The sequence below is a fragment of the Myotis yumanensis genome, unplaced genomic scaffold, assembly GCF_028538775.1.
Source record: "Myotis yumanensis isolate MYYU_CA2020_CCGP unplaced genomic scaffold, mMyoYum1.0.hap1 SCAF_11, whole genome shotgun sequence".
NCBI classification, from domain to species: Eukaryota; Metazoa; Chordata; class Mammalia; order Chiroptera; family Vespertilionidae; genus Myotis; species Myotis yumanensis.
The window spans coordinates 23,613,116-23,636,188 of record NW_027223762.1 but is presented as its reverse complement, the minus strand read 5'-3'; the positions used below and the strand labels follow the sequence as shown (position 1 = coordinate 23,636,188).

General features: G+C 37.2%; 1 protein-coding gene across 2 annotated transcripts in view; it reads left to right on the top strand.

Moving 5' to 3' along the window:
• The window catches only part of SRBD1 (S1 RNA binding domain 1), a 169,337-nt gene that overhangs the window by 68,263 nt on the left and 78,001 nt on the right, over positions 1–23,073 (top strand). For both annotated transcript variants that reach the window (XM_070429136.1, XM_070429135.1), the window contains exons 15-16: positions 17,234–17,325; positions 21,528–21,610. In XM_070429136.1, the coding sequence (XP_070285237.1) occupies positions 17,234–17,325; positions 21,528–21,610 (175 nt within the window). The remainder of the gene's footprint in view (positions 1–17,233; positions 17,326–21,527; positions 21,611–23,073) is intronic.

The window sequence follows — 23,073 nt, the reverse complement described above, 5'->3', positions numbered from 1 at the left end:
CAGGGAGTCGCCATGGCGGAGCAAATAGCACTGGCTGAGTCTCCGCGGCCCCTTGAATCTCTGCCAGGGCTTTGTGTCCCCCAGTGCCGGCGAGCAGCTGTGCAACAGAGTCTCCCTCGCTTTCTGATGGCTGCAAGGCCATGCTGCCTCTCCCTGTAGGGTCTGGTGCCTCATGATCCCGCCTGAACCAGCTCAGTGGATTTGAAAGTTTGCAAAAGCAAAGGCGTTTCTACTTGTGAGTCTGGCACAGCCCAGATGGGAATGTAAATTGCGTAGGGCGGGGTCACAGGGAGACGCCGGGGCGGAGACTCAGCGGCCCCTTGCCTACCCAGGACACCAGGACTTTGCGTCCCCCAGTGCGCCAGAGCCTCCCTCGCTTTCTGACCGCTGGAAGGCCTGGGGCCTCAGAGACCCGCCCGAACCAGCTCAGTGGATTTGAGAGTTTGTAAAAGCACAGTCATTCCCTCTTGTGCCTCTGGCACAGCCCTGTAGGGCGGGGTCACAGGGAGTCGCCAGCGTGGAGGAAATAGCGATGGCGGCGTCTCCGCGCCCCTCGCCTCCCCGGGACACCAGGACTTCTTGTCCCTCAGTGACGGCGAGCAGCCGTGTGTCAGAGCTTCCCTCGCTCTCCGACCACTGCAAGGCCGTGGCCGCCTCTCCCTGTGGGATCTGGGGCCTCAGAGACCCGCCCCGAGCAAGCCCAGAGGATTCGAGGGTTCGTAAAAAACCGAGAATCCATTTGCAGCCCGCGTGGCGTGTGACTGCGTACCTCTGGTTTTGGTGCCTCCGTAGCTCCCACTCAGTCTCACTGCGCTTCTTTCTTTTCTTCCAGTTGTAGATCTCCCACTGGGCCAACTTCCCCATGGTTCTGAGTGGCGGTTGTTTACTTCATAGTTGATAGTTTCAATGATGCTGTGAGAGAGCAGCACACACAGGTCCGCTCCCTACGCTGCCATCTTGGTTCTCCTCTTCTTTTTGTTAAGTTGTATGAGTTCCCTATAAATTTTGGAGATTAAGCCCTTATCAGATATGACGTTGGCAAATATGTTTTCCCACGAGGTGGGTTTTCTTGTTGTTTTGTTGATGGTTTCTTTTGCTGTGCAGAAGCTTTTTATTTTGATGTAGTCCCATTTGTTCAGTTTCTCTTTAGTTTCAACTGCCCTAGGAGCTGTATCAGTGAAGAAATTGTTTTGGCATGTGTCTGAGATTTTGTTGCCTTTGTATTCTTCTAGAATTTTTATGGTTTCCTGTCGTACATTTAAGTCCTTTATCCATTTTGAGTTTATTCTTGTGTATGGTGTAAGTTGGTGCTCTAGTTTCATTTTCTTGCATATGTCTGTCGAATTTTCCCAACACCATTTATTGAAGAGACTATCTTGGCTCCATTGTATGTTCATGCCTCCTTTGTCAAAAATTAATTGAGCATATTGGTTCGGGCTAATTTCGGGACTCTCTATTCTATTCCACTGGTCTATATGTCTGTTCTTGTGCCAGTACCAGGCAGTTTGAGAACAGTGGCTTTGTAATACAGCTTGATATCTGGCATTGAGATCCCACCTACTTTGTTCTTTCTCAGGATCGTTGCAGCTATTCGGGGTCTTTTTTTATTCCAGATGAATTTTTGGAGAATTCGTTCTAGATCTTTGAAGAAGGCCATTGGTATTTTAATGGGAAGTGCGTTGAATGTATAGATTGCTTTGGGTAGTATGGACATTTTAATGATGTTGATTCTACCAATCCAAGAACATGGTATGTTCTTCCATCTGTTTATGTCTTCCTCTATCTCTTTTTTCAACGTCCTGTAGTTTTCTGAGTAGAGGTCTTTAACCTCTTTAGTTAAGTTTATTCCTAGGTATCTTAATTTTTTTGGTGCGATGGTAAATGGGATTGTTTTTCTGATCTCCCTTTCTGAAAGTTCACTATTGGTGTATAGAAATGCCTCAGATTTCTTGGGGTTAATTTTGTATCCTGCTACATTGCCAAATTCATGTATTAAGTCTAGTAGCTTTTTGATGGAGTCTCTAGGGTTTTGTATGTATAATATCATGTCATCTGCAAATAAGGACAGTTTTACTTCCTCTTTTCCAATTTGGATGCCTTTTATTTCTTCTTCTTGCCTAATTGCAATGGCTAATACTTCCAGTACTATGTTGAACAGGAGTGGTGAGAGTGGGCATCCCTGTCTTGTTCCTGTTCTTAGGGGAAATGGTGTTAGTTTTTGTCCATTGAGTATGATGTTGGCTGTGGGCCTGTCATATATGGCTTTTATTATGTTGAGGTATGATCCTTCTATTCCCGCCTTTCTGAGAGTTTTTATCAAAAATGGGTGTTGGATTTTGTCGAATGCTTTTTCTGCATCAATTGATATGACCATGTGGTTTTTTTCTTTCAATTTGTTTATGTGATGTATCACATTTATTGATTTACGGATGTTGTACCATCCTTGCATCTCTGGGATAAATCCTACTTGGTCATGGTGTATGATCCTTCTGATGTACTGCTGGATCCGATTGAGCAATGAATGTTCTTTGACATCAGCATCACGCTTTGTTTTCAGTTCTCATCTTTATTATACTCCAGAGCTGAACACAGAATGGTTTTTATCCATGTTAATGAAAAAAACCCCACAATTTCCTCTATTTGTAAATGAATAAAGCATATTCTGGGAAGTCTGGGGTGAAGTTAGCAAAATGGGTAAGAAAAAAGACAGTAGACAGTCCTAGCTGGTTTGGCTCAGTTGATAGAGCGTCGGCCCGCGGACTGAAGGGTCCTGGGTTCTATTGTGGTCAAGGGCGTGTACCTTGGTCGCAGGCTCAACCTTGGCTCTGGTCAGGGCGCATGCAGGAGGCAGCCAGTAGATGTGACTCTCACATGGATGTTTCTCTCTCTCGTCTCTCCCTCTTCCTTCTACTCTCTCTAAAAATCAATGGAACAATATCCTTGGGAGAGGAGTAACAACAAAAAAAGAAGTAGACATGGAAAATTGTAATCCGATCAAAATAACTTGTTTTATGGAAATGGAAACTTACATACTAAATGGTGAACAAGAAATAAATTTAGAAAATTTTACTTTTATTTAATATTTATTTTAACTTATTTAATTTTATTTAAAACATTTGATTTTCAAAATGTAGGCTACACATGTGAGAGTACTTAGTCAAATATGGGTCTGTGTTAATTAGTATTTACTTTTATCCTTTCTATGCTGCCTACTTTAGTCGACCTTAAAATAAGATTTGAAAATATGAAGATGAGAAGTTACTTGAGCAACTGCACAGAGTTGAAGAGTAGTACTTGCTGGTTGCTTGGAAGGCAAGACAAGATAATATAGACTCTAGTGAATTGGTTTAGTGTGAAAGTAGGCATAAGTGTATGGAAAACAAATCAATTTGAGTGGGGTAGCCATAGGGACTAAAAGTGTTGCAGAGGAGAAAAAAACAATTTGGAAAAAAATTAGAACATGCTTGTTCTAGATGGTTCCAGAGGTCCTCGCATTGACATTATATTATTTGAAAATACTACTAACTTGAATCTAAGCAAGGTCCTCGCTTTTTGTTTGTGTGTGCTCTGCCTTTGAGATATGAGAGGAAATACAGTGTTTTGAAGGGTTCATGTTTGGCCCCCTGGTCCCTTTGTATCTTCCAGTAAGGTATAAAACTATAAATGATACTGGATTTTCTTTCCCATGGGTGAGTTATGTCATTAATCATGCACTGCTTATTCGAGCGAATCAGAGGGTGTGTCGTTTCTGATGTATCTAATCAGATGACTTGATAGCGAATGCTCCTTAACTTATTTTATGCCTCTCCAGCATCTCCTGCTTTGAGTATTCCTCAGAAATCATTAGTGTTTCTTGGACTCAGATCTGAGGAGGAAAAAGTAGACCATGATGCTATGTAACCTCTGGAACAAAAATGCTTATTGATTGACCTTCATAAACAACTTTCAAAGGCTCCAAGGCTTTCTTATTATTGGGAAACTCTGAAAAGATGATTGGAAGGAGAGGAGTGAGCAGAGGGTAGGTATCTAAATAGAAAGAAGTCTGGCCTAACAGTCCAGAGGCCAGGTTTTTATTTGTTTGTTAAAAATTCTTGGTTTCACATGATCTCAGTCTAATTTCATTTAACTCTTTGGTGTTCTCTCTTACCCCACAGATAAAATGAAGAGGGTATGTATGACCCAGACTCTCTTATAGGAAGGTAGTTTGATTTAGCAGATTGTAAAGCACTTTCATAAAGCTCTAAGTATTAGGCAAATGCAGGGGATTGATAAAATTTCCTTTAGAATACCTGAAAATGACGTTGAGAAAATAATACCCACTGTTAAGATGAAGCAAAGCATTCTCTGGCCACTTTCTTCTCTGCATCGAAGGAGCTAGTTTGAGCAAGTTAACAGACAGGATGTGGACAGGTGCCATTTCACTCAGCTCTTTTCCTTTTGTGAAAGCCTTGAGTTGAATGTTTTTCTGGGCAGCTAATCTTTGGCACCACAGCTTTGCTCTGATAGTGGCATCTGGCATGAGATTGATTTAAGCAAGTCTGAGGTTTGCTCTTTTCAGAATGTGCTCTCTCGGCAGCTCCTGTGTGGCTCTGACGTGGCCACATGCTGCTGCTGCTTTTCCTGCCTCCCAGCACCACTTGTGAGGCTAAGGTACTCCGACACCTGCCCTTTGGAACCTTTACTTGCTGGAAAATGTCAATATTTTCGGACAAGCTGAAGACAGATATAACTGATCATTCTTCCCTTCCTCAGGATTAGGCTGAGGGCACTTGCTCATAGTTGGATGAATCGCCGCAGTGGTACAGTCCTATGAGTTTTGAGGGGGCCACACAGGCTTTGTACAGAAGATTGGGATGTACTGTGTTCTTAATCTCCTTGGTACCTATTTGGTGTGATAGTAACTTGCTGTTTGTATAAGCAAACGCTTTAGTGATTATCTTTTTGTATTTCACTGGATAAATGGTGAAGGTTTGGGGGTAGTTCTTCTTACTCCTCATTGTTAAGAATCTCACAAGGAAATTGCAGGTTTTTGAGGATGGACATCTCTTAGGATCATATTGCCATGTAGAGGCACACACTGATGACAGTCACATCTTAAGTGGTGAGGAGTAAGACCTCCTGTGTGAGGTCTTTGCTGCTGCGTCCTTTTTTTCTACTGAGCCATCTTAGTGTTCTGGGACCAGAGGACTGGTTTGTACATAAAGGGCAGGAAAAATGGTAGCCTAATGAGGGTGTTCCCCCCGGTAACTGTATCTAGTTGATTGAGAAAGGGACTTGAGCTCTGGTATAAAAGAAGGCCTAAAAATTATTATTTTTTGCTTATTCTTTCCTTTCAGTCTTTCAGAATAATTATAACGATTGTATGCTATTTCGGAAACTCTTTCCTCTGTTTCACAGATCGTGATTTTTATCTTCAGTCTCAAGTTGAGTAACATCACAGAGATGGTGATAGCCTAATGTGGTATAATCGGGGAGCGACGTTCCAGTGACTAGTTATTTTGAAGCAAAAAATGTACGAAGGTTAGATGAGATTCCCTGTGAGTTACTTATTGAGAGCCAGGCTGTGTTGAGAGAATGGATCACATATGAAACTATATCCGCTCCACTGGCATCTCTTTGGACAGCTTCTTCGTAAGTGACTTTACGTGGATCAGAGGGAAAGGGAGAATGAGTATTGGCCAACCAGCTTGTTCCTTGTAGTGTAATGTATGAAGACTAGTAGAAATATAAAATATAGGCTGTCCCAAGAAATGTATGCACACACTTTGAATAATTATAAAGGTTTATTAAAATACATGTCATTTTAAACTTAACAGCTGTTAAAAGGTGTATACATTTTTTTTGGACACTGTGTATCTTCAGCAATTTGAAAACAATGAGGACTAATGGCTTGTATATTATCAACAGAATATGTGAATTGTAACATTAAATATTCAAAAGCATTTTACAGTGGAATCCTAGTAGTTCTTAAGTAAACAAAACTTCTTGTTTGGGTCCTAGGTCAACTTAAATTATATAAAGAAGGGTCTTTGTTGAACATTTAAATAGATTTTCTTCATCTTTTAACTATCCTATTGTTACAGTTTTCCAGAGTCACAGAACATGTCTGTGGTCATGGTTATAGAACAGTATTTACATCAGTTTCTTTATCTTATGATTTGCCTTTTTGATAACAATAATCCTCAAGGAGTAAACATGTAGTATTTTGGGTTTCACCTTGGAAATGAATAATCTTAATATTGCTTCTCTCTGAATCAAACATATCCTGTATATTCTTAAAGTGTGTTTTATGCATTTGCAAATATGGCCCCATATAAGACTTCAATGTTAGCTGCCAACTTTGACTCCTCTTAATACAAAGTACAATGTATTTTCAAAGAAAGGGTTGTACTGGTATATGACTTATTTTAAAAGGTTCTGAGATGAAGAAGAAGAAAATTAGATAAAAATATCAAAACAAATCAAATGTAACTCTTTGGTAGTATGCTCTTTTCTATAATCTCTACCAATGTGTAACATTTATCTTTGTTCCCTTTAATTTGTAAGGTTGACATCTTTCTTATTCTTTTTTAAAAAATATATATTTTATTGATTTTTTTACAGAGAGGATTAGAGAGTTAGAAACATCGATGAGAGAGAAACATCGATCAGCTGCCCCCCGCATACTCCCCACTGGGTATGTGCCCACAACCAAGGTACATGCCCTTGACCGGAATCGAACCTGGGACCTTGAGTCCGCAGGCCAACGCTCTATCCATTGAGCCAAAGCGGTCAGGGCTATCTTTCTTATTCTTTAAGCATGGTGTCAACGATTCTGAAAACTCAGCAACCCATCTTCTGTAGTGCCAGCAGGCCACCCTGTGTTCCCACCTTAGGTCCATTTGCAGCTGAATTTGTTCATTCCATAATGTATTAAAGCCAGTTCATTGCAAGTGCTCTGTTCTTCCTAAAAAGGGTGAATATGTTTAGGATGATAGTTATGATAGGCTTTGTTAAAACAAAACAAAAGCAGATACTGTGAGTGACATTTACACATTGTTTATGCAGATGGAAACCACTAAGCTTTTACATTTTTCAAGGGTTTAGTTTGTTTTTTTTAATTTTTGAGGCTTTAGAGCAATATTTCTCAAAGTATAGTCTAAGACTTCACTAAAATTTAAAATTTTGTGTTCCAAAAGACCATTAAGAAAATGCAAGTGCAAGCCGAAGATTGGGAGAAAGTATTTCTAAATCTTATATCTGATAAAGGACTTGTATTTAGAATACATAAAGAATACTTATAAGTCAGTAACAAGGAGACAAGCCAATTAAAAATGGGCAAAAGATTTGAGTAGATATTTTACTAAAGAAGATTAGAAAACGAATCAACTAATATATTGTGGTTATGCTCAGCATCATCAGTGATTAAAGAAATGTAAATTAAGTAACAAGTAAATACCATTTCATAAGTACGAAAATGGCCATTGTCAAAAAGACAGTCAGCAACAAGTATTATCATGAAAATGAACAAACTGGAACCCTCATTCATTGTCCCTACACAGTTTCTTAAAAAATTAAACATAAATTTACAATGATGCATTTCCACTCCTGGGAATCTGTCCAAGAGAAATGGAACATATGTCCACATAAAGACTTATAAATTAATATTTTTAGCAGCATTATTCATAATAGTAGAAAATTGGAACCAGTCCAAAAGTCCCTCAGAATGGCTAAGCAAAATGTGGTATGTCTAGAACAGTGAAATAAGATTCGGCAATAAAAATGAAGTGTTGATTCTAACAATGCTTATGAATCTTAAAAACATTATGCTAAGTGAATAAGCAGGACAGAAAAGACCACGTATTTTATGATTGCATTTATATGAAATGTAAGGTAAAAGGTAACTGTACAGAGACAGAAAGTAGATTAGTGGATTCCTGGGGCTGGCAGTGGAATGAGGACTACAAATGGGCATAAAGGGATCTTTTGGGGACAGAAATTGGATTTGGGGGATGGTTGTACACCACTTATTAAAAATCATTGAATTATACACTTAAGATGAGTGACTTTTATAAAATGTAAGTCGTGCCTCAACAAAACCTTAAACCAGTGGTCCTAGGACCAGCAGCATCAGCATCAGCAAGAGAATTTGTTAGAAATGAAAATTCTCTGTCCCACTGAACCAGAAACTATGGGGGTGGGCCCAGCAATCTGTGTTTCAACAGCCTCCAGCAGATTCTGACGCAGGGTCAAGATGGAGGACCACTGCTCTGAGGCAAGGAAAGTTAAATAGAGACGTGGGTAGTTTGGGGTACAGTTTATGTACATTCAGTTGACCCTGTTGGCTGTAGCTGTAGGGAAGGTTTGAATTAAGGGACGTTGTTGTAGAGTTAAAGGAAATTACAGGGCAGTGGGAGTAAAAATAAACTGGCCTTTCATGTTCTTGCTATGTCCCCACGAGAAGCTTCACGATTGTGATGTTTGTGTACCACATATGTTAGTAAATTCCTGGGTTCTTGTAGGCTTGCTGGTACTTAACGAACATAGCATAAACAGGTTCATTTGCCATAACGACAGTGGAAGTTCAGATCCTTGGAAGGAATTATTTCTTCTAAATATTTACACAGTGTAATATAGCAGAGTCAGAAATGTGTAGTGATCCCAAAAAGTAAAGATCCGACTGTAGATAACGAAGTAAGTGAAGCAGCCAGCTGAACTGAACAACTCAGCCTCTCCTCCATCTGTTCAGTGTACTTTTAAAATCACGATTAGAAAAGGGGTTGATTAGAGTGGTCTTTAATGCATGGCATGTACTTTCAGGGCTATCCTCCCCCCCCCCCCCCCCCCCCCACCTCTCCCCTACTCCAGCGTGACCTGGATGGCCCAAAGGGATTCTGAAGGTTAAGCTGCTCCAGAAAAGGGCTAGAGATCCAAACAGGAGGCGCTGGTTGGTGAATGTATTAGGTAAAGTGTAGTGTCTCCCTTCCCTGTAGGGTGACGACTTCTGCAGAGGTGTAAGTGCACCACAGAGAAAAGTAGAGCTGGGTGGGGATGGGGAAGTAGAGCCCCCTGAGGTTATCATCAGCACTACTTATTAGTGGATCAACCCCATAGATGTAGTTAAGCTAAAAGAAAAAAAGTAAAAATCAAAGGTTGGTAGAAAAGAGGAAATAAAACAAACTTCCCTTCGTAAGAAAACTTTACAATTCTCTATGTACAACTCTTGGTTTACATTTGAATAAAATTGCACTTGAAAAAGAATAAATGGATCATAGATGCAAAAAGACAATAGGCTCAGTTAAGTTGATCTTTGTCAGTGAAGATACCCAGCCTAGGACATGACTACCCACCATAGATTGCTTTTTAATTTAAAAAAGTTTTTAATTAAAATAAAAAAAGAAGAAATAAGCACAATCTGTTATATGAGTAAATACAAATTGAGCACATAAAAATTTGACAGTTTTGGAGTGCACCTCAAGAACCAGGAGAAACAGCCCTAGCCTGAGTGGATAGGATGTTGGCCTGCAGACTGAAGGGTCCTGGGTTCGATTCTGGTCAAGGGCATGTACCTCTTCCCCAGCCTGGTCCCTGGTTGGGGTGCTTGCAGGAGGCAGCCAATCGACGTGTCTCTCTCAGATCAATGTTTCTCTCTTTCCCTCCCACTATCTCTGAAATCAATGAAAAAATATCCTCGAGTGAGGATTAAAAAAATAAAATAAATTTAAAAAATATATATTTTATTGATTTTTTTACAGAGAGGAAGGGGAAGGGATAGAGAGTTAGAAACATCGATGAGAGAGAAACATTGATCAGCTGCCTCCTGCACACTTCCTACTGGGGATGTGCCCACAACCAAGGTACATGCCCTTGACCAGAATCGAACCTGGGACCCTTGAGTCCGCAGGCTGACGCTCTATCCACTGAGCCAAACCAGTTGGGGCGATAAAATGAATTTTTTGAAAGTCTATGTGATGAATTGCTATATTAAAAAAAAAAGAATAAGGAGAAACATACTTTTTGATGTGTGTGGGGGAGAGGGTATGGCAGGTGGGTTGGCATCATGTTCTTTAAATCAATACGTGCCAAAATGTTGACCAAAGGACAGTTTTAATTACAAAATTAGATTAGTATTTGTTCCTCGCTCTTAGTTTTGTGTCTTGTTAGTAGTGAGCGTGGCATGTTTAGAGTAGAGTTGCAAACACCACCTTCTTGCCCAGTTAGTGTTCCTCCCTTAAGCCTGCTTTTCTTGTCCTAGAGTCAGTGGGGCCTTGTCCTTTTGCTTAGTCTAACACCACGTAGGCACCAGGCCTTGTGGTTGCTCCAGTGACTTTTCCTTGAGTTCCCTTGGTGGTATTGTGTAATACTTAAAACAACTTCGTTGTGGAAAAAGAAATAAAAGAAAGCAGAAGAAGGTGAAGGTGAGGGAAAAAAATAAAAGGAATGCTAACTATGGAGGGTGGTAGAGACTGTAGAGATTGACAATTTTTGCTGGTTCCATTCATTGTCAGAAATTGCTTTTACCCCATTGGAGGGACCCAACCTACAAATAGATACGAGTAAGCTCTCTGTCTTCTTTGTCCTTCAGTTTGATTTGCTTTCCCCTACGATGGCATTAGAAGGTACCAGTGATTTGTTGTCTCTGTCATTGACAGCATTAAAAGTGTGATGTTTTGATACGTGTGGGTACATTAAAGCAGCTCAGCATTATTGAACATAATTATACCTGTGATGCTAATTAGCAGAATCAGATTCTTCCATTGGATACTATTGTGTTTATGGCACAGAAGGATCAGTAGGTAGGTTGGGGGTGCTTTGAGGAACCTGAACTCCAAATTTAAAGTGCTGCTCGGTAGTTGTGAATTTGTGTTTGTCTTTTTTAGTTTTCTTTGTGGCTAGAAAATATTATTTTCATCTGATGAGGTATGAGGCGCTGAAGGAAAAAGCAGACAAGGGAATTCTGTGCTCTTGAAATATTGCCTTGTGTTTAAGATGTGCTAGGATGTCCATATGGGTATACACTCACTCTGAGTTTGGTAGACATGCTAAGTTCAGGCTTGTTACGGATCCTGCGTGTAATTATTGTAGTATTGCTAGACTTGTTCTCTTTGGAAAATGCTCATCTTTTGAAAGATAGCCTAGAATTTTTTGTTTAAACTGTGATAATTGGAGAATTGCTTCTAACTGGTCTTCCACCAGATGGTGCTGGTGTTACATATCTCAAGGTAAACTCCCGGTGCCATTGAAATCATGATGAATAGTATTTCCTCTCTCTTTCTGTTTCACCATATTTTGCCTTTAGAGTTTTTTACGTATGCTGCTTTTCTGGTACACTACTATAGCACCTCACATCTTTTTTGTTATGAATAGTGAACTGATTATGCCTTGATGGTCATGAAGGGTAACTTGGGGGAAGGATTCAGAGGCCAGGGACTAAGTGAAACTTTAGGATACATGATATGTACTTTCTTGTAAGATTTTTCAACATGTATTTGCTGCTTATCTGACCTGTGTGTACAAATTGAGAACTTCTCTTGACTTTCCTGCTTCATTACCTTTCTTTTATGTTATAACAATATCATAAAATGTTACTGTATGACATCTCCGAGAAGCCACGTTTGAAAATTATTAACAATAATTGATATATTTACCCACATTTAAGTTCAAAATAACTTTAAAAGAAAAAAATGTTGGCCATATGTGATATCATATTTCCTGGCCCATTAACAATTGTCATTTTAAACTTAAATTTTAAACTTTTTCTGTTTATAAATAAATTACAATTTATGTTAACCTAAGGAAGCATGTAATTACAATTACATGGTTATTGAAAAAGAATTTAAATAAACAAAAAATGCAGTTAAAGGACTGACTTAAGTTCTATTAACGTTATATTACATAACCTTCTATTTTTTCTTTTGTATATATCTATATTTTTAAAGTACCAAAGTTGGACTTACAGTTTTGAAACTAGTTTTTTTCTCTTAATGTTTTGTAACAATAATTTTTAATGACAATATTGTTTTCCATTTAATCAACCTTAAAAGATAGGCATTTTGTTTTTTAGTTTCTTTCAGTCAGAGCTGTGCTACGATGAATAGTGCTTTAAATGTTTTGTTATTTTGAAATTTCTCTCATATAGATTCTTAAAAATATAACAGCTCGTTCATAAAGAATGCATATTTTTGTGACTTTTGGTCCATATTTCAAATTACCATTCAAAAGAGTTCTGCAGTTTAAACATCTTTAACTGTATAGGGTTTTGTTTGTTTACCTGAATCCTCTTCATCCACAGATTACCTTAGTTTTTAAAGTGACTTAAGTAATGCTTATTTGAGATTCCTTGAAGTGATAATTTGTCACTAAATAAAGGACTTTAAAATTGCTTTGCTATTTTCTTAGAAATAAGCCTTACTAAGCATTAAACCTTAGACCCTTTTATTTATGTGGTTTAGTTTTTGGCCTTGTCTCTTGTTCCTAAGATACAAACAGCTATTCTTTCATACTTCAGAATAGATTATCTCATATGCAGAGCAAAGGATTTAGATCTGTGTTTGTTAACTTTTTTAACACTTTCTATTACTTATTGAGAAACGTAGGTCATTTAACCCTCTCTTCATATGAATGTTTCTCAGTGTGAAAACTTGGAAGAATGGTTTTTTAGATAAGTAATATTTAAAACTTCAGTGAAATGATCTATGCATTTAGGAATTATTTAGTATATATATATTTTTTTGTGGAAAGAAGGAAGAAAGAGAGCTGCTAGATATTGATAAAGCTTAAGGAATTTTAGTATATTTTGTGAAGAATTAAAAACACATCAGTTTTTTATTAGTTTAAGCAATATATCTGGGCTGATTTTTTTATATCTTACTAAATAGCTGTGTTTTTATTTAAGTGGTTTCCTTTTGAATTAAATTCTCCTATGTGTAATTTTTTCTAAAATAAGAAAAAACAACAACAACAAAAGCTCTTTTCCTATTTCAGGAGTGGGGAGAGGGCCTGGAGGAGACTCATACAGAGGCTTCATGAAACCTTGTAAATGAATGTGAAAACTATTAGCCCAATAACTTAAAAAGACCGAACAGCTACTTTTCCTGTCTCATGTAAAGAATTCCCCATCTCAATTTGGTAAAAGAAATTGCCATTCTCTTACTGTCAGAATGAATAGTTACTGTAAGAAAAGTACTTGCAAGCCTGGTTTTAAAAGATACGTCAACATAGAATCTGTCTTGGTAGAAGAGACTTAGAAGCTGTGGAGATACTAATTTTGTAGTTTGAACGTATGCTTCTTTAAAAAATAAATATATTGGTACATGAACACATTTATGTAACATTGAGTTTTATTTAAGATAACAAAAATTAGTATTTTTAATTTACAGTTTTTGTAAAAAAATTTTTTAATTTAAAAGTAAATGCATCTATATTGTGGGCATTTTACTTGCTTTTTTTGTATGAGTATGGGGTTTGTATTTATTTTTAATATAAAAATCTAGAAAGACCCTTGAATAGTGCTGAATTATATTAAATGTTTTTAAAAGTACCAATTCAAGAGAGCTAGCACTTTAATATATAGGTCTGGTAAAATGAAGTCCAATGGTAGCTTCTGAAATACACCTTCATATATTTAAAGTTTGCGATATCATATGTATCTATTTAGATGTTTGTCTGAACCAATAATTTGAAGGGGCTTCGGTGTACTGTAATAATCTCAAAACCTTAGTTCAGTTGCAACTGTATCGGGCAAATTCCCTCCATAGAATAAATTCTGCTCAGTCCTGTCTGCTTTATGGCAAAATAGACAAAATAATCAAATTGCTGAGATTATGAACCTAATTTGTTTACAACTGAGAGAAATTTGTTTTGTGAAATATAAACCTTATTAAATAATCAGATATCTGATTTTTTTTACAAAGTTTAATTTTGCTTTCCTCAGAAATTAGAGGTAATTGGAATAATTTTCAAAAAGTTTCCCAATAAACAGAAAGTGGCTTCTGAAATCTAGTATACTTTCTACTGCTTGTCTGTCTTTGAACTCTAAATAGGAATGAAAAAAGGAAGGGAGGAGACATTAAAACTTTTGTTCTTAGCAGCTTCTCCTGGAAGAAGTCATCGCCACTCCCAGCTTGATTTGTTTCATTTAATTCTTGCCACATATACTTCTTAGATTGTTATATGTTTTATACTGAAGTAATCAGTGTTGAGGTTTTTCTGTTCATTTAGATTATTGAAGCATTCTGATCTGTGCTTAGCATTCTAAACTGTTTATTGGATCCATGCTATCTAATAACTAAAGCATATGAAATTTACTGCATTTTGTATTGATTTAATATTAATGTTAATCTAAAATCTTTGGGTGCAGTGTGTCACATCTGTTTTGTATTCCTCTGTTTAAGAGAGCTGGCAGTATGGTATTTGGAGGAATATTTATTATCTGAGTGTTTTTCTTCGCAACAGTTTCCCTTAGTCTACTGAGAATTATAACTTCCAAGAGACAGTGAATCACCCAGCAAATTCTCAGGTACCCAACTGCTAAAGGCCACAGTTAATTGGAATTTTTATTTTCCATTTAAGTTCCCTTTGCTTTAATAGTGGTAATTTTGGAGGCTCTGGCAAGGATAGAAAATAAATTCGCAGTGAAATTTTTAAAAAGTATTTTTTTCTCTTAGTAGGTTCAACTTGCACTTGATGAATGAATACTCTTTTTCTTTTTTTAAAGAAAAACTTGTTAGACTGACTGTTAATTTGTGTTTGACACCAAATTTTCCATGACTAGTGATTGAATATTCTTATCCTATGGTGGTTCTTAAACTTTTTGGGATGGATTTATTTAAGTAATCAATGAAAACTATAACCCCCTTTTCTAGAAAACAAATGCATAAGCACAAACATTTTGCATACAGTTTTGTTTAATTTGACCTCTCTGTCCAGAAGTACAAGGGCCCCAGGTTAGAAAATGCTGCTATAATGAAACTGAAAAACCACTGCTAGTATGTTGATTTTAGTATCATATTATGCCACACTAAGAATTTTCTTTACTTCAAGCTTTACTTAACATTATATTTCCTCCATCATTATATAATAGTAGATAAGCACAATCTAAATCTTATATTGGAGAAAAATCACTTTTAATTTTAAAGTCAGTCTCAAAAATTGTAGAACATATTCAGGTTTCTTTATGCTTTAGGTTCTTTAGATATATAAAAAACAAAACTGACTACCTTTCGATCAGAAGTGAAGGTGACAAAAGAGAGAAATGAGTTCTGGATCTGTTAAGAACGTAGTTCTTAAGACAATGTGACATTTGTTGTTTAGCACAAAAATGTAGGTTTTCATTTTAACGTGAGTTGTGAAGCTAATCAGAAGTTACTTTATGCTAAACAAAATAAGCCAGTCAGAGAAAGATAAATATCACATGAGCTCACTCATTTGTGGAATATAATGAACAACATAAACTGATGAACAAAAATAGAACTAGAGTCATAGAAGCAACGAACAGACTGTCCAACCTATGAGGGAAGGTGTGGGGTGAGGGGGTAAGAAATCAACCAGCGGACTTGTATGCATGCATATGAGCATAACCCATGGACACAGACCGGGGAGGGGGGTGAGGGCATGTGCTGGGGGTTGGGTGTAGCTGGGGAGAGGTGAATGGGAGGGAAAAGGAGACTTATGTAATACATTAAACAATAAAGAATTTAAATTAAAAAAGAAAAAGTTACTTGTGCTGGTTATGAGCTCAGACTTGGGGAATCAAGCAGGTTAGGCTTCAAATCCAGCTCAGTTGCTTACTAGCTATATGATGTTTGACACATTACTTATCTGTGGGGGAAAAAAATCCCCTTGAAGGATCAAATGAGATAATGTCTGTAAAGTGCTTGGTTTTGTGCTTTGTGTATATTGCATGCTCGGTTACCTCTCCGCATATGATGATGTTGGTGTTGATGAGGAACAGGGTGAACCGCCTTGCTTTTCAATTGCTGATGTTCCTTTTTCCTATTATTTAGAATAGTTGATCTTAGTTGCAAAAATTTAATTAATTAATAAATCTTCCCCACAATAATCTTGCATCTCGGTGCCTTGTAGTTGTCAAAGTTTAGTCAAGAGTTCTTTAGCACTGACTGGTTTGGCTCAATGGATAGAGCGTTGGCTTGTGGACTGAAGGGTCCCGGGTTGGGTGTAAGTGCCCAAGTTGCAGGCTTGGTCCCCGGTGGTGGGTGTGAGGGAGGCAGCCAATCGATGATTCTCTCTCATCATTGATGTTTCTATCTCTCTCTCCCTCTCCCTTCCTCTCTGAAATGTGTGTGTGTGTGTGTGTGTGTGTGTGTGTGTGTGTGTGTAAATGTATGAGCAGAGAAAGAGGAGGTTCCTAATAATCATAAGCACTAAAGTATTTCTGCTTTTGAGTCTTCACACCTCCATGGTCTGTCTCATGGTAGAGAGCTATAGGTATTGTGAATACTTTAGGTAGATGAGGTTTCTCTGCATAAAATGTTGTCAGGAGGAACTCTGATCTTTAAAATGTTTGATAAACTGTACAAGAGTCAACCAATCAAATGTCTTCTGTAAGATAGTGTTGCCATTGTGGTTTGAAAAGTATTTTTTGGAGCCAAAAAAGAAAGAAGATAATATGTGTGATGCTTTGATTAAACAAATGATGGAATGAAATAGTTTAACATCTGCATGAAGTGAAATGTTTCAAGTTTTCCAAAAAGATGATTTACTGAAAAGAAGTGGGGTAATACCTGTCTGATCGTTTGCTTTTTACATTGTAGTGGTTAATGATAATCAGGTAATGGCAATGGCAGTGTTTATGGCAGTGGTTTTTGTGCTTATTCACATATGCACATATCCACACGTGTTCATGTGCTTCCCAACATGCTCTGGAATGATTCAGATGGCAGTTGTAAATGTCAGTTAACAGTGGATTATAAACACAAGAGAAGCTAAGTATATTCTGAAAGTTTTGTAGTTGCATCATGGCGGAGTATCTATTGTGTTCATCTATAACCTATCTCATTACTACTGACAGAAATCGACTGAATGACTTCATTATGGATTAAAATCTGTGTATTTCCTATGTGAAGAAAACAAACATTGCTTAATCACTTTATGTTAATGAAAAATTAAGCGTTATAGGTATCATTGACATATAAAGAGAGGACTTTGCCCTACAACTATTTTTCTTACCTAGTCTCATTTATTTTCTTTGACCAGACAAAACGTTTGGAAAATGATATTTCCCTTTCTTTCTTAGTATTGTCAGTGAAGCAGGAGCATCAATCTACAGTGTCAGCCCTGAAGCTAACAAAGAGATGCCAGGACTGGACCCTAATTTGAGAAGTGCAGGTAAGAAGCTGTGCACCATCACCAAAGCATGTGATTTTGACATTTTGGACTTGTATTTGTAGAGAGCAAATTATCTAAATATCCAAGAAAATTTAGAATATGTATGCATAAGAATAGGCAGGCATGTTAGAAAGTGGTTCCAATAATAATTATAATTATAGAAAAGGAGGAAAAATACTTTTTCTAAAGAACTCTGCATAGTATTCTAGAATATAGTGAAAAATCAGCTCAGAACATCTCTAGTAAAATTAAATGCTAGTGTTCATAAAAGTAATAAAATACTCTAAGCTTTCTTATTAGAAAAATATTACTTATTATGGCTTTTCGTTGGCAAAAAAGTAATATATTAACATAAAAATATTTACAATCAAATGTATGAACATGCACAGACTTTCAATTTATTGCTGAATATTTGTCAGATAACCAGTTTCTTTTATCTTGCTTTGATTTCTGTGATGTGGAATAGTTAAATCTTGTGTGTGAAGAAATTAATATACTTTATTAGAAATGGATTTTTTATTGATTTTAGAGAGAGGAAAGGAGAGGGAGAGAGAAAAACATCAATGTGTGAGAGAGAGACATTGATTGGTTGCCTCCCGCACGTACTCTGACCGGGCATTTAACTAGCAACTTTTTTGTGCATGGGACAACGCTCAACCAACTGAGCCACACTGGTCAGGGCTATTGAATTTTTCCCTTTAAATATTATCTTCAAATTTCATTGGCTGTTCTTGAAATCTACACCTGGAGATATGCTCTTGACATTTTTTGCATTAATTTAAAGCTATAAACTTCTTTCTTACATCCAGAAGAGCTGGTAGTTTCCCTTCAATTATTCATTCCAGGGCATGGTCCCCATCTAAAGTGATCATCTTCTCAAACTCAGATCCCAGCTCAAAACCTTGCCTCTTCTAGGAAGCTTTTCCTTATCACACTAGCTCAGCATGGTTTCTGCTTTCTTGCCACATATTGTTTTGGTACTTTCCTTATAATAATAATAATAATAATAACAACAACAACAATAACAGTAATAGCAATAATAAAGGGGATTAGATAACAGTAATCATAGTGGGAGCTGCTAATACAGATCTTTTTAGAACACTTAATATATGTGAAACATTGTGTTAAATGCATTACTAGTATTACTTAATTCTCACAGTTGCCCTATGAGGGGTTTATTATTCCTACTTTATAGATGAGGAAACCAAGGCTGAAAGGGCACATAATATTTGTATACTTCTACAATAAAAAGGTACTTTTCTTTATAGAAAAATAAGATTCAGAACTCCCCAAGTTGGCACTGAAAGGTAATATTACTATAGGGTATTGGAAAAAAAATATTGTCTAGTTGGGAGTCCCTCAGACCTCCCACTGCTAAGGGTGCTGTTTCCTTTTCACCGCTGGCCCACATAGGTACATAACTATCCTAATATCATAGGCGAGACAAGATTGGTACAGTCCAGCACGACTCTGTGAAAAAAGGAAGTAATAAAAACGGAATTGGTATCTGATCCTAATTACTCTGATTTCAAAATCTAGCTGTGCCTTCAGCTTGTAATTCACTGCAGATATGCCTTCCTTCTCTGTCTCAGCTTCTGTCCATATGGCAATGACTGTGTTTGATCCATAGCAACTCAGAACTTATACATTTTTAGTCTTCAGAGTCTGGTCCTCCAGGCAAGTACTGAAAGAAGCTGAGATTCTTCGCTCTGGGTTTTCTAGAGCCCACACACTTTTCAGTTCCTGTCTCTTCTGTAGTGATTAATGCCAGGGATGACTTCATACTTCATTTGAGACCTGACCTACCTGTGGCTATGGGTTTTACCTTTCAACTCTCCATAACTTTGCTATATCAGAATATAACAGAACTTCAACATTCATACAAGTGTTAAACATATGTAAGCAAACGACCTTCATATTCCTACATCTTCTTGACCAGTTTATCAGCTTATTGAAAACAGAGTTTATCTTTATACTAGTAGGTTTTTATATTCTCCCATAGTAAATATAATGAACTTGAGAGGCATTTAAATCAGATGGATAGAATTGTAGATAGATGATATTAAAATGTTTATTATGTATTTCTGATTGAAAATGGGAGATTGAGTATTCCTGTTATTTCTTTACTCACTTCTAAAATCTCATTAAAATGACAGTAACTTGATAGAATGAAGACGTAAACTCACTAGGACAAAGAGAATGGGAGAGGAGATAACAGCAACATTTGTTTTGAAGCTGGAAAGTAGATGGCTGAGTAATAAGTGATGTAGCCAACTTGAGAAAGTGGAATACTAAGACAGCATTGTGGAAAACAGAACTAATCTGAAATAGATCATGGAAACCCCATAGGTTCAGGAAATGTAACAAGCACCTTTAGAAGTATTTTGGGAGGGCAGAGTGGGTATAAAATAAAAGGATTGATTAAAAGTCTATTCAAAAAGCAATTAGACCAAGTTAAACATATGGAATACCATATAACCCAGCAATTCCATTACTAGGTATATACTCAAAAAAATTGAAAACAGGTACTCAACAAATACTTGTACACAAATGCAGTGAACTTGATGTTCACAGTAGCTCTTATCTCTGGTGAGATGTACAAATCAATCACGGGAGAATCTGGTAATCACTTGCAAGAGGTGACTTCTGTTGCCAGACTTTGAACAGTTTAACATGAAAACAAGCAAGGGATTTCCTTTGATGGCCTTAATGTTTTCACTTAAGAATTTAGTTCACCTAACCTTCTATATGAGTATGTGATACTGACTAGTTTTCACATGCTTAGAACATAAAAGCTTTTCATATGTAAGGCTCAATGTAACAATGCTACTTGGAAAAAAAAGATATGCCTTTAGAAGTATCCTTAAGATTCACATTAAATTTCTTTTCTCTAGCAAAATATATCTTAAAAGCTAAATTTGATATAAAATTCTGATAACATTTGGTTAAAAAAAAAAAGGCAATAAATGATGCCCAAGTAAAATGACACAAGCAAAGGAATGTTTGAAGTTAATTCCAGATCTCTTGAACTTGAATTGTGATGGTTGAGAAAGAGATGTGGTTAGGAATGTATGTGACAGGGTAATCTAGCAGTCAGGTTCAAGGCAATACAAGTGTACTCACTAGCTAACTGACTTGGTCTCTGGTTGCAAGATATGATCTCATCATTTACTCATCATTATCAGGATCTAGTCCTAGTAAGCATACAGTAGTAGGTCCTTGGGTTACGTTGGAGATCCGTTCCTATGGTGCGACGTAACGTGATTTTTGCCGTAAGTCGGAACCCACCCACATAAGCACCTGCGTCACTCACATGGAGCACATACACAGCAGCAATGAAGTGAAACAGTAAAAAAAAAAATTTAAAAGAAAGATAACAATTCCTGACCTTTACATGTGGTAAATAAATAATAAAAATCATAAAGCACATATGTACGTACATCGAAATGACGGAACTTTTTTTTTAAATAAATAAATGGAAGATGGCGATATAACCATGAAATGATGTACGTCGAGTCCGACGTAACCCGAGGACTGCCTATATTTGCCATACAAATGTATACCGTGTTTATAATAATACAGGATATATATACATGCATGCATATATATATATATATATATATATATGTATTTTAAAAATATATATCTATTTTATTGATTTTCTTTTACAGAGAGGAAGGGAGAGTTAGAAACATCGATGGTAGAGAAACATCGATCAGCTGCCTCCTGCACACCCCCTATTGGGGATGTGCCCGTAACCAAGGTACATGCCCTTGACTGGAATCGAACCTGGGACCCTTCAGTCTGAAGGCCAATGCTCTATCCACTGAGCCAAACCGGTCAGGGCAATACAGGATTATTTAAAAGGAAAACAAATATCTACTTGTTCTTTAAAGTGTGAGGTGCTCTGTTCTTTTGTATTTATCTTTAAAGAATGAACAGGTAATTGTGTAAGTGTAGCAACTACATGTTGTATTCATTTTTTTTAAATGTATAACCCTTTTATTTGTGCTCAGAAATACCTAGGGTAGTGTAATAAATCCTGAAATTTTACATTCATTTTTTTGTGTGTGAAATTGTTGGTCTGTTTGGGAGGGGATGGAATTAAGTACTTGCATCATGGGTAACTAACGTAAGTATTATCTGGATACTCTTTTTACATTGACATACTTGTATTCTGATTCTTTGTGGCTTTTTTTCAGTTTCCATAGCAAGGCGTGTACAAGATCCATTAGCTGAGCTGGTGAAAATCGAGCCAAAACACATTGGAGTTGGAATGTATCAGGTAAAGCAACATGGATCATTTAATTTATGAAATCCATCAATACAAAGAGCAGTACTCAAACTTGGCATAGTAACTAAGTGTCAGTGGAATAGATTCCAATTTTCAAAGGTTAGAAGTTTGTGGGAAGATAGATAGGAGTTTTAAGTTAATAGGGAAGAAATTTTTCTGGTGTTTATGGTTCTAATTCAAACTTAGAATTGACTGTAGTCAGATTTAAAGGCTGTCCAAACATTAGATCTGACCAGTAGCTTAATCTGGAGAGCCTCTGCTTTTAACATTATTATAGAATTGGAGGAGTTATGGAACATGGGGGATATGTTGGCTGTTTGTCTAAACCAGTATGAACTATTCATCTTTATTGATCCTTCAGGAAGAAGCCTTTGGTGTACCTACTGTGACTTTTTCCTCTCTGTTTTCCATTTCTGTTTGATTATTATAGTTAATTTTTGGTCATTGCCCAGTATGAGCTAAAAGCTTTCAGTTGTTACTGTGTAGTAGTAATAGTGCTTGTTGTTATTGTATTTCCAGTTCCTGAAGTTATGAACATTGGGTACTCGAAGACAGCACTAAATTTTGGCAGATTGAATCCATAGTTGTCTCTGGAAACCTTGAGTTTAATTATTTTTCCTTTGATGAAAGTCCTTCTTAAGTATGAAGTAGAATATTACCTTCTGTATGATTTTCATGGAATTTGAATCATAGGCACTGCACTTAAAAATGTTTTTATTAATTTCAGAGAGAGGGAGGGAGAGAGAGACATCAATGATGAGAGAGAGTCATCGATCGGCTACCTTCTGCACACACCTTATTGGCGATCAAGCCCACATCACAGGCATGTACCCTGACCAGGAATTAAACCGTGACCTCCTGGTTCATAGGTCAGTGATCAACCACTGAGCAATACCGGCCCAGCAGTACTGAACTTTCTTAAGGAAATATTATATTAGGTCATGGAATCTGTGACCACTAGAAATGGAAGAAACCTTAGAAACATCTGACCCTACCCCTCACTTGACAGAAAAAGAAGCTGCGTCCTAGTTAGGATTTTTGCCCACGACCACACTGGCAAAGCCTACTGGCAAAGCCTGCAGTGACCTGTCATACATGGACAGCCAGTTAGATGCAGAGGCATCCAAACCTTTACCTGGATTTATTCATTTGGGAAGCATAGTTACCGAAGGGTCTGATTTGTAGCTACAGATACAAATACCTAGTATCTAAAGAGCTGAAGCACTTTTATGATGTAGACATTGTAGTTGAGAGGAATTATAGTTGTTCAAAATAAAAGTTAGGGATGCCTCAGCAGGTAGTGGGACAAAGAAAAGAGGAAGTCACACTTACAGAAGCCAGGCAGGCTAATACACTGTTGGCATCAAGGAAGTCTTTAAGTAAATCGCAGAGGCCTAGTCTCCAGCTTTGGATTCAGAGACAGCATTTAATCTGAAAATGTTTGGACCTTATTC